This window comes from Macaca fascicularis, chromosome 15, assembly GCF_037993035.2.
Source record: "Macaca fascicularis isolate 582-1 chromosome 15, T2T-MFA8v1.1".
NCBI classification, from domain to species: Eukaryota; Metazoa; Chordata; class Mammalia; order Primates; family Cercopithecidae; genus Macaca; species Macaca fascicularis.
Genome location: NC_088389.1, coordinates 63180326 through 63192691, shown reverse-complemented (window position 1 = coordinate 63192691; position 12366 = coordinate 63180326). Strand labels below are relative to the sequence as shown.

At 51.4% G+C, this 12366-nt stretch overlaps 1 protein-coding gene across 1 annotated transcript; it reads left to right on the top strand.

Moving 5' to 3' along the window:
• Positions 1 to 4824: 4824 nt before the first annotated feature.
• CCIN (calicin) lies at positions 4825 to 7137 on the top strand. The gene has a single exon (XM_074017096.1). It carries the CDS (start codon positions 5242 to 5244, stop codon positions 7006 to 7008), a length of 1767 nt encoding a protein of 588 aa, XP_073873197.1. The 5' UTR covers positions 4825 to 5241; the 3' UTR covers positions 7009 to 7137.
• The last annotated feature ends 5229 nt before the right edge of the window (positions 7138 to 12366 follow it).

Genomic DNA, 12366 nt, shown 5'->3' with positions numbered 1-12366 from the left:
CCAGTTATTGGAGGTACAAAAGAGAAGGAGATGCTGAGAATATTCTTGAATGTTCCTGAGTTTTCTAGCTCCAGCCCAAATCTGTATATCTTTAAAGTATGCCCCTCATTTTCTTCAGGGCTTCCAAATAAACTGATATACCAGCTGATGGTACCCAAAGATTAGAATCATATCGTCTCGTCCTAACGGGAGACACTGAACAGAAAATGTGGATCCTGGCAGGAAGCTGACCGTGGGTGAAGAGACCCTGCTGAGATCCTTTTCTGGCCCCACCTGGCAAGCTGCCAGCCAATGAATGTCTTGGTGGCTCCTCAGGTCAGCCCCCCACCCCAATACACACACACACACACCCAGGTGATGTAAGCCAGAATGCAGCCCGCCTCTGTGGGCTGGAGTTTGTTCCCACAGTTGGCTGGATTAAGGAAAAAGCTGAACCGGCGAGCTTTCCTGGGCCAAAGAAATGCCAGACACTGAAGCTGGCTGAGCAGGTGGTCACTAATCTCACTTTTAAGGATTTCTTGAAGACGGCAAGCCTCACAGTCCAAAAAGAACAAGGACAAACCAAACTGCGGCTCTCCTTTGTAGCCAGAGGGCGGAGGAAGAAGATCTCTGGGTGCAAGCCTCTTCCTCTCCCTGGGCCTCAATTTACCCACCTGTACGAGGTCTGTCACATGGAGTTAGGTCTATCAGTTCTCTCAGGTCCCCATGACACCTCCAGACCCAACTTAATGCTGGAAGTGTCTGATGAGAGAGCTCATTCCTGCCTTGGTGCTCTGGAACCCGAAACAAAAACAAACAGGCATGGCCACCTCCTCCACTGAAATGCTCCCAAGGCTGAAGCTTGCAGGCGGGAGGGCAGGGTAGAGGGCAAAGGAGGTATGAAGCAGCAGGGTCTGACCCACCCACCCCCTGCTCCTGGGTGAAGATGCCCCAGGAGGCGAGGTCTGCCAGCCTGCATGTCCATGGGAGCCAGAAGGTGTCTGGCAGCAGCACCAAGAGGCCTCATCCTTCACCCAAGTTGCTGCTGCTTCGCAGAAGGTAAGGGCTGAAGAGGCATTACAAGCTTAATTATTCTCCCAGGGAGACTGGTCTCCGGAGGAGGAGGCTGAAATTGAAGTCTTCTTCCAATGGGGAAAACAAGTTCTTCACCTTGTGCATGTATCATATCCTCTCTATCCCATTCAGGTGGGAAGGTGGACAAATTCAGTTTAAAAGGGTATTTTTGGCCAGGTGTGAGCGTTTGAAAGGGTATTTTTGGCCAGGCATGGTGGCTCACGCCTGTAATCCCAGCACTTTGGGAGGCCAAGGTGGGTGGATCACGAGGTCAGGAGTTCAAGACCAGCCTGGCCAAGATGGTGAAACTCCATCTCTACTAAAAATACAAAAGTTAGACAGGCGTGGTGGCGGGCGCCTGTAATCCCAGCTACTCGGGAGGTTGAGGCAAGAAATTGCTTGAACCCAGGAGGTGGAGGTTCCAGTGAGCCGAGATCGGGCCACTGCACTCCAGCCTGGGGAACAGAACCAGACCATCTCAAAAAAAAAAAAAAAAAAAAAAAAAAAAAAAAATTGTGTGGGGGTATTTTCAAATAATTTTCAAGTCACCAAATCTAATAATAAGGAAAAGGCTAGTCTGGAATGAAAGGACGAGGGAGGGAGGCAATGAGAATGAGAATATGACTAAGCCAGGGAGGGAAAGAGCTGGAACGGCTCAGATTCCCGAGGCTGACACCGAAATTTCCTGGGAGGGGCGCTGAGAACGGCCCGAGGGTCTAGAGTGGGGCTTGGACCCAGATTGGGGGAGATCAGAGAGGCAACTCCTTCCTGAACCTTCTCGAGAATGCCTGGGCGAGATGCAAGTCCAGGCCCTTCTCTAGGGTCTCTTCCCAAAGACTGGTGCGGGTGGGGCAATGGGCTCTTTTGCCGCAGCCTCCCTCCCGCCCGCGGCGCTCCAGCTGGCCCTTATCTCCTCCTTGCACGAATAGCAGTGCCACAGACGCCCCACAGGACTCCGGGAGCCCCACGCCGGCCAGGAATCTGTCCGAGTCTGCGGGCACCCTCCTCTCTCCCCGCAAAGGACTCGCAGGTATCAGGAATCCCCCTAGCTGTTGCTGGGATTCGGAGACAGTCTGCTGGCCTCTGGAGGGCGCGACTCCGTTGGGGGCTCAGCGTCCCCATCTGCAAAGTGGGGACAGGTGTGTGTCTGGGGAGATCTAATGAATCCTGCCAGGCTGAGGCCCCCGATCCTGCCGTTTGAATTCCAGGGTCGCGGTGGACTGCACGGCGCTGCCGCCTCTGTACGGTGGCGCGTAGAGGCAAAGCGAAAAAGGGGACGCCCCGCGCCTCTTTTCCATCCTGGAAAGGAGTTGGGGTGGTGCCTGGCGCAGAGGCCGTGCGCTCGGGGGCGGGGACGGCCCTCCAGCGCCACCGCGTGGCTGGACTGGACTCGGGCGGCCGGCCCAGAAGAGACGCGAGGGAGCCACAGCCTCACCAGCTACCGCAAAACCAGAACCACGACGACCACAAGTTTTTGTGAAGGTAGCAGCCACGAACGCCGGAGCTGGGCGAACTCGTGTAATATGAGTAAGAAAACGGCAGCTAGTATTCATTGAGCTTTATGACGAGCCCATTACTCTCCAGTCCTTTTCTCATTTAAACTCTAATAATAGGCCGGGCGCGGTGGTTCACGCCTATAATCCCAACACTTTGAGAGGCCGAGGCGGGCGGATCACCTGAGGTCAGGGGTTCGAGACCAGCTTGGCCAACATGGTGAAACCCCGTCTCTACTAAAATTACAAAACTTAGCTGGGCATGGTGACAGGCGCTTGTAATCTCAGCTACAGGAGGGTGTGGGGGGTGGGTGGGTAATAAAAGACAGGAGAATTGCAATAGAGAAAGAGTAATTCACACAGAGCCGGCTGTACGTGAGACTAGAGGGTTTTATTTTTTGTTTTTTGGTTTTTTTTTTTTTCTTTTTGAGATGGAGTCTCACTCTGTCGCCCACAGGTTGGAGTGCAATGGTGCGATCTCTGCGCACTGCAACCTCCGACTCCTGGGTTCAAGCGATTCTGCTGCCTCAGTCTCCTGAGTAGCTGGGATTATAGGCATTGCAGGCATGCACCACCACTCCCGGCTAATTTTTGTATTTTTAGTAGAGACGGGGTTTCACCATGTTGGCCAGGCTGGTCTCGAACCCCTAACCTCAGGTGATCCGCCTGCCTTGGCTTCCCAAAGTGCTAGGATTACAGGCATGAGCCACCGCGCCTGGCCTGGAGTTTTATTATTACTCAAATCAGTCTCCAGGAGCATTGGGGGAGCAGAGTTTTTAAGGATAAGTTGGTGGGTAGGGGGAAGCCAGTGAGCCAGGAGTGCTGCTGATTGGTCAGAGATGAAATCATAGGGAGTCGGAGCTGTTTTTTTGGGCTGAATCAGTTCTTGGGTCCAGGGGCCACAAGATCAGATGAGCCAGTTTATCGATCTGAGTGGTGCCAGCTGATCCATCAAGTGCAGGATCTGCAAAATATCTCAAGCACTGGCCGGGCATGGTGGCGCACGCCTATAATCCCAGCACTTTGGGAGGCCAAGGCAGGTGGATCACCTGAGGTTGGGAGTTCGAGACCAGCATGACCAATATGGAGAAACCCCATCTCTACTAAAAATACAAAATTAGCCGGGTGTGGTGGTGCATGCCTGTAATCTCAGCTACTCAGGAGGCTGAGGCAAAAGAAACGCTTGAACCTGGGAGTTGGAGGTTGTGGTGAGCTGAGATCACACCATTGCACTCTAGCCTGGGCAACAAGAGCAAAACTCTGTCTAGAAAAAAAAAAAGAAAGAAAGAAAGAAAAAAGAATCTCAAGCACTGGTCTTAGTTTAGGGAAGGTTAGAATCTTGTAGCCTCCAGCTACATGACTCCTAAACCATAATTTCTAATCTTGTGGCTAATGTTAGTCCTACAAAGGCAATCTAGTCCCCAGGCAAGAAGGAGGTCTGCTTTGGGAAAGGGCTGTCTTTGTTTAAACTATAAACTATATATAGAGGTTTCTCCCAAAGTTAGTTCAGCCTTTGCCAAGGAATGAACAAGGACAGCTTGGAGGTTAGAAGCAAGATGGAGTCAGTTAAGTTCAATCTCTTTCACTGTCTCGGTCATAATTTTGCAAAGGCAGTTTCAAGCTGAGATCGCACCACTGCCCTCCAACCTGGGTGACAGAGCGAGACACTGTCTCAAAAAAATAAAAATAGAAATAAACTCATAATAATCTTTGAAGCGGGTACTACTATCAAATATTAGTTCCATCTCACAGAGGAGGAAACTGAGGTTTAGAAAGTCCGAGCAACTCGCTCAAGTCCTCCCTTGATGGAGAAAGCTGACCCACTGAAGCCCCCAACAATTTCCAACTGGACACCTGGAAATGTGGGGGGAATATTCTAGTTTGCCATGGAGCTGAAATCATCCGGGCTTTAAAGACCCTCCCATGCCCCCGTTTGTGGTTAACTCCTGCGTCCCTGCTCCAGGGAGCGGCCTCCACCTCTCTATTTTGAAGGAGAATGATGTCCATGGCCACCAAGGTCAGAGGCCAAAGAACAGAGCTTTTCTCTGATGCCCAGGAGCCTCGGCAGGAAGAGTGCTTGGAGACTTGAGAGTCAGAGATTGGGGAAATCTGGGTAGTCAGGAGCTTCCGGAAGGGTAGGAAAAATGCCAGGTTACTCAAGTTCTGAGCCCTGCTCTGCTTCCAACTGGCTATGTGATTTTGGACAAGTGCCTTCTCTTCTCTGGGTCTCAGTTTCCCTCGAAATGGGAGGATTCTTCCAGAAGGTCTGATATCTCTTCCCTTTCCCCACCTCCCCTTATCTCTCCTACACAAACTGCTCCCCACTGTCCCACCCAGACTGGCTCTAACATTCCAGAAGCCTTGAACTGTGGTTTGAAAGTCCCAGCTGCAAGTTGCTGCCCATCCCTGAGGTTCCTCCTGAGCTCTGGGCCCAGGGCTTTAGGTCCTGCTAAGGTATGTGGTCTTGGCAGGTTGGAGAGATCAGAGGGGAGGAAGGCCCAGTGCCTCTGAGACAGGCCTCAGGGAGGCCTGCATTGTGATGACCTCATTCATTCTATGACATCATCCTCTCACCCACCCTCTCTTCTCCCTGGTCAACCGCTCTGCAAACAACCATCAATCTGAATCCCAAAGGCCTGAGAAAGTCTGTTCTCCAGTACCTGCTGCTGATCTGTTTCAACCAACAAGAAGCACCATGAAATTGGAATTCACCGAGAAAAACTACAACAGCTTCGTGCTGCAGAACCTGAACAGACAGAGGAAACGCAAAGAGTACTGGGACATGGCCCTGAGCGTGGACCACCACGTCTTCTTTGCACATCGCAACGTGCTGGCTGCTGTCTCCCCGCTGGTGAGGAGCCTCATCTCCAGCAATGACATGAAGACCACCGATGAGCTTTTCATCACCATTGACTCCAGTTATCTGAGCCCGGTCACAGTGGACCAGCTTCTGGACTACTTCTATAGCGGCAAGGTGGTGATCTCCGAGCAAAACGTGGAGGAGCTGCTTCGTGGGGCTCAGTATTTCAACACACCACGCCTTCGAGTTCACTGCAACGACTTCCTTATTAAGTCCATCCGCCGTGCCAACTGCTTGCGCTACCTCTTCTTGGCCGAGCTGTTTGAGCTCAAAGAGGTATCAGACTTAGCTTACTCAGGCATTCGCGACAACTTCCACTACTGGGCCAGTCCTGAGGGCTCCATGCACTTCATGCGCTGTCCCCCTGTTATCTTCGGCCGCCTGCTCCGTGATGAAAACCTTCACGTGCTCAATGAAGACCAGGCTCTCAGCGCACTTATCAATTGGGTGTACTTCCGGAAGGAGGAGCGGGAGAAGTATTTCAAGAAGTTCTTCAATTACATCAATCTCAATGCCGTCTCCAACAAGACACTGGTGTTTGCCAGCAACAAGCTGGTGGGCATGGAGAACAGCTCATCCCATGCAACCCTGATTGAGAATGTCCTGATGGACCGCAAGCAGGAGCGGCCATGCAGCCTGCTGGTCTACCAGCGGAAAGGGGCCCTGCTTGATTCAGTGGTCATCCTTGGTGGCCAGAAGGCCCACGGCCAGTTCAATGATGGAGTGTTTGCCTATATCATCCAGGAGAACCTGTGGATGAAGCTCTCAGACATGCCCTATCGGGCAGCAGCACTTAGTGCCACCTCTGCTGGTCGCTACATCTACATTTCTGGTGGCACCACTGAGCAGATTTCAGGGCTGAAGACAGCCTGGCGGTATGACATGGATGACAACTCCTGGACCAAGTTGCCCGACCTGCCCATCGGGCTTGTCTTCCACACCATGGTGACCTGTGGGGGGACGGTGTACTCAGTGGGCGGGAGCATTGCCCCAAGGCGGTATGTCTCCAACATCTATCGCTATGATGAGCGGAAGGAAGTCTGGTGCCTGGCAGGAAAGATGAGCATCCCCATGGATGGCACCGCCGTGATCACCAAAGGTGACCGGCATCTGTACATTGTCACTGGACGGTGCTTGGTGAAAGGTTATATCTCCCGGGTCGGGGTGGTGGACTGCTTTGACACTAGCACTGGGGACGTCGTCCAATGTATCACCTTCCCCATTGAGTTCAACCACCGGCCCCTGCTCTCTTTCCAACAGGACAACATCCTCTGCGTGCACAGCCACCGGCAGAGCGTGGAAATCAATCTGCAGAAAGTGAAGGCCAGCAAGACGACCACCTCAGTGCCTCTCTTGCCCAACAACTGCCCCTTGGATGTGTCCCATGCTATATGCTCCATTGGAGACAGCAAGGTGTTTGTATGTGGGGGTGTCACCACTGCCAGCGATGTCCAGACAAAGGACTACACCATCAATCCAAATGCCTTCTTGCTGGACCAAAAGACAGGCGAGTGGAAGACCCTGGCTCCCCCACCAGAGGCACTGGACTGTCCTGCCTGCTGTCTAGCCAAGCTACCTTGCAAGATTCTTCAAAGGATTTAAACAACATTTTAAGTGGGAGAATAAGTAAATGCATTATTATTCACAATTTAATGAGAGAAAGAGAGGAAGATGGCCTGTTGTTTCCTTCTTAGTGTTCCAGTCCATGCTTGGCCCTGAAGGTGGAGATCCTAGGGTAGGGCTGCTCCCAGTGAGTGGAAACTCAGGGCCACTATGTCATTGGAGGTATCCAACAGGGGCTGGAAAGGAACCCCTGGTGGGTGGAATTGAGGCCCCTCCCAGGCACCGACCAAGGCGATGTCTGTCCCCTATTCTGTACCCCTGTGGTCACCTCTCAGGCATCTGCTAGATCAGCAGGTAAACATCTGCTCAGAGCTGTGAAGCATCAAGCTCCTCCAGCACCCGCTTCCCTCAGGTCTTCCGCAAAAGCAGGTGAGGACCCGTCCCAGGTCTAAGAGAGGAACCTCATGGCCAGGAAGGAAAAGGTGATCTGGGCAAGGCTCAGAAAAGGAGGCAGAAGGAACAGGGGAGGCAAGGTTACTTGGCTACTGTATTTGCCCATGCAGCTACGGTAGTTTGTGTCTCATTTGTGGGAAAGTTGGAGGTTCCTTACAATTGTTTCTAGTAAGCCAACTACATTGAGAACTTTCTCCAGGAATATGAGTCTGAGGGACTGGGGATAAAAGAGAGGCCAGTAAAGTGAGAAGAAAGAAACATATCCTGGCCGGGCACAGTGGCTCATGCCTGTAATCCCAACACTTCAGAAGACTGAGGCAGAAGGATCACCTGAGCCCAGGAGTTTGAAGCCAGTCTAGGCAATAAAGTGAGACCCCGTTTCTAATGTAAAAAATAATAATAAGGCCAGGGGTGGTGGCTCACGCCTGTAATCCCAGCATTTTGGGAGGCCGAAGCAGGTGGATCACCCAAGGTCAGGAGTTTGAGACCAGCCAGTCTGACCAACATGGTGAAACCCCGTCTCCACTAAAAATACAAAATTAGCAGGGCATGGTGGCACATGCCTGTAATCCCAGCTACTTGGGAGGCTGAGAGGCAGGAAAATCGCTTGAACACGGGAGGCAGAGGTTGCAGTGAGCCAAGATCATGCCACTGTACTCCATTCTAGGTGACAAGAGTGAAACTCCGTCTCAAAAAAAAAAAAAAAGAATCTACTTTTGCATTTGGCAAGCAGCTAGACTAAGGGCACTAGAAAGCCTGGATTGCTTTAATTCAATCGAGGCATTATATGATTCAAAATTAGGCTTTAGTCTATTTCCACCTTTATTCTTAGTGTGTAGCCCTTTAGGATCCCAACAAAAATCACTTTTCTGGGGCTTCCCAATTACATATGACTAGCCTCTCTTCTATCTTTTCAGTGCTTGCCCTCTGCTGCCCTGGCCACCTCCCTATACCCTATCACCGCCAGCATCTATCATACAGTAATTTATAAGCATTGATTATTGCCTTTCTCCTAGCTCAGATCAATTTTTGCTTTTTCGATGTTGTTGTTGTTGAGATGGAATCTCACTCTCTCATCCAGGCTGGAGGGCAGTGGTGAAATCATAGCTCACTGCAACCTCAAACTCCTGGACTCAAGGGATCCTCCCGCCTCGGCCTCCTGAGTGGCTGGGACTGCAGGTGCTTGCCACCACACGTGGGGAGGTTTTTTTGTTTGTTTTTTAATTTTTTGTGGTGATGTGGTCTCACTTTGTTTCCCAGGCTGGTCTTGAACTCCAGGGCTCAAGCAATCCTCCCACCTCGGTCTCCCAAAGTGCTGGGATTACAGGCGTGAGTCACTGTGCCCGGCATTTGTTGCTTTAAAAGGTGGGAACTCTGTCTTAATCTCTCACCCAGTACCCTTCAGAAATAATTGTGTGGCCCTTGATCTGCCCTGGGAGAGTGCTGAGGAGGAATTCTACACAGGTTAATCTCTGTCTCCCTGAGAATCCAGGGCTCTTTCCTGATAGGCTGTCAAGTGCTCTCCTCATCCCTGTCACCCCACCCAGGCCAGGGGCTCCCTACCCACTATTCTCTCCCTCAGCCTCTACTGTCCTGGAAGTCCTGGCTAGCCTCTTTTTCAATCCCAGACCTACACCCCTTGGACTTTTTCTCTTCTCAGAGTCTCAGACCTGTTGGCGGGGCTCACTCTGCATTCAAATGGTCTCAAATGGAATCATTTTTATGATGGTTAATTTCTTTTTTTTTTTTTTTTTTTTTTGAGACAGAGTCTTGCTCTGTCACCCAGGCTGGAGTGCAGTGGCTCACTGCAACCTCCGCCTCCTGGGTTCAAGCCATTCTCCTGCCTTAGCCTCCCCAGTAGCTGGGACTACAGGCACGCGCACTACTACTCCCAGCCAATTTTTGTATTTTAGTAGAGACGGGTTTTCACCATGTTGGCCGGGCTGGTCTCGAATCCTGACCTCATGATCCGCCTGCCTCGGCCTCCCAAAGTGCTGGGATTACAGGCGTGAACCACTGCACCCGGACCTTCTTCTTTTTTTTTTTTTTTTTTTTTTTTTTTTTTTTTTTTTTTTGAGGCGGCGTCTCGCTCTTGTCACCCAGGCTAGAGTGCAGTGACATGATCTCGGCTCACTGCAACCTCTGCCTCCCGGGTTCAAGCAATTCTCCTGCCTCAGCCTCCTGAGTAGCTGGGACTACAGGCACCCGCTACAACATCCGGCTAATTTTTGTACTTTTAGTAGAGATGGGGTTTCGCCATGTTTGCTAGGCTCTCTCAAACTCCTGACCTCAGGTGATCCTCCCGCCTCAGCCTCCCAAAGGGCTGGGATTACAGGCGTGAACCACCTCGCCCGGCCTGTGATGGTTAATTTTATGTGTCAACTTGGCTAGAGCATGGTACCTAGAGAGCTAGTCAGACATTATTCCATATTTTTTAATTTTTTTTTTTTTTTTTGAGATGGAGTCCTGCTCAGGACTATAGTGCAGGCTATAGTGCAGTGGCATGATCTCAGGCTCACTGCAACCTCCGCCTCCCGGGTTCAAGGATTCTCCTGCTTCAGCCTCCTGAGTAGCTGGGACCCATCACCATGCCTGGCTAATTTTTCTATTTTTAGTAGAGATGGGGTTTCACTATATTGGCCAGGCTGGTCTCGAATTGCTGACCTCAAGTGATCTGCTGACCTCGGCCTCCCAAAGTGCTGGGATTACAGGTGTGAGCCATTGTGCCCAGCCTATTTTTAAATTTGTATTTTATTTTATTTTAGTCTTTTTCTTTTTTTGTGGAGAATGGGGTCTCACTATGTTGCTCAGGCAGGTCTCAAATTCCTGGGCTCAAGCTTTCCTCATGCCTCTGCCTCCTTAATTGCTGGGATTACAGGCATAAGCCACTGTGCCCGGCTGTTATTTTATTTTTTATTATTTTATTGATTTATTTTCTACCTGCCATTAATGACGCAAATAAATAAATTGAGGGGGCAGAGCAAGATGGCTGGATAGAGGGCTCCACCAGTCTTCCCTCTGCAGGAAAACCAAGTTCGACAACTATATACACAAGGGGAGCACCTTCATAGGAACCAAAAATCATGTGAGCACTCACAGTGCCTGGTTTTGACTTCATATTGCCAAAAGAGGCACTGAAGAGGGTAGGAAAGACAATCTTGAATTACCCATGCTGCCAGCATCCTCCAGCAGCCACATAGCATGGAGTTCTATATGTGAGCTTGGGGAAGGAGAGCCCGGTGATTGTGAGGCTTTGCATTGAACTCAGTGCTGCCCTGTCACAGAACCAGACTATACTCTGCTGCTGCCTGACCACAGAGGAAGCATTTGCACTGGCCCAAGCCAGAGGGGAATTGTCCAGCCAGCAGCTGCAGCTTGAGTTTCGGCAAGCCTCACCAGTGCTCTGGGGCCCTGAGTGAACTTGAAGGCCACAAAGATTACAATTCCTAGGCGAGTCCTGGTGCTGAACTGGGCTCAGAGCCACTGGACTTGGGGGGCATGCAACCTACTGAGATACCAGCCAGCTGGTTAAGGGAGTGCTTGCATCACCCCTTCTCCGACCCCAGGCAGGACAGCTCACAGCTACAAAAGAAAACTCTTCCTTCTGCTTGGGGACAGGAGGGAAAACTAAAGAGGACTCTGTCTTGCATCTTGGATATCAGCTCAGCCACAGTAGGATAGGGCACTAGTCAGAGTCAGAAAGCCTCCATTCCAGGCCCCAGTCCTTACACATTTCTAGACATACCCTGGGCCAGAAGGGAACCTACTGCCTTGAAGGGAAGAATCCAATCCAGGCAGGATTCATCACCTGCTGATTAAAGAGCCTTTGGGCCCTGAAAAGCCAGCAGCGACACCCAGGTAGTAAGCTGTGCGCCTTGGGTGAGACTCAGAGACGCACTGGCTGCTGGTGAGACCCAGCACATTCCCAGCTGTGGTGGCCCCAGGGGGAGATTCCTTCTGCTTGAGAGAAGCAGAAGGAAAAGTAAAGGGGACTTTGTCCTGCACCTTAGGTACCAGCTTGGCCACAGCGGGGTAGAGCACCAAGCAGGCTCTTAGGTTCCCCAATTCCCGGCCTTGACTCTTAAATGTCATTTCTGAACCTACACTGGGCCAGAGGGAAGCCCACTGCCCTGAAGAGTGAGTCCCAGGCCAGGCCTGGCAGCATTCACCACAGCTAACTGAAGAGCACTTGGGGCTGGTCGCGGTAGCTCACGCCTGTAATCCTAGCCCTTTGGGAGCCCAAGGTAGTGGATCACTTGAGGTCAGGAGTTCAAGGCCAGCCTGGGCAACATCATGAAACCCTGTCTCTACTAAAAATACAAAAATCAACTGGGTGTGGTGGCACTTGCCTGTAATCCCAGCTACTCAGGAGGCTTAGGCAAGAGAATCGCTTGAACCTGGGAGGCAGGGGATGCAGTGAGCCGAGATCACGTCACTGCACTCCAGCCTGGGCCAAAGAGAGAGACTCTGTCTCAAGAAATAAATATATAAGAAAAAGGAGCACTTGGGTCTTAACTGAACATCAGTGGTAGCCTGGCAGTACTCCCTGTGGGCTTGTAGTGGTGGCTATGGGGTGAGGCTCCTCTGCTTATGGAAAGGGGAGGGAAGAGTGGGAAGAACTGTGTGACACAGCAGTGCAATAGGACACCTCTCTGGATCTACCCAGGGCCTGGGGGAACTCACTGCCCTAAAGGGAAAAACAGAAGCCTGACTAGCTTTACAACCTGCTGATTGAAGAGCCCTAGGGCCTTGAACAAACATAGGCGGTAGCTTGGTAGTGGTTACAGAGGGCCTTGGGTAAGCCCCAGGGCTGTGCTGGCTTCAGGTCTGACCCAGAGCAGTTCCAGTGCTGGTGGCCACAGAGATGCTTGTGTCACTCCACCCCAGCTCCAGGCAGTTCAACACACAGAGACTCCATATGTTTGGGGGAAGGTAAGGGAAGAG

Coding starts and splice junctions, on each gene's coding strand:
- CCIN (XM_074017096.1), top strand. CDS start 5,242: ATGAAATTGGAATTCACCGAGAAAAACTACAACAGCTTCGTGCTGCAG.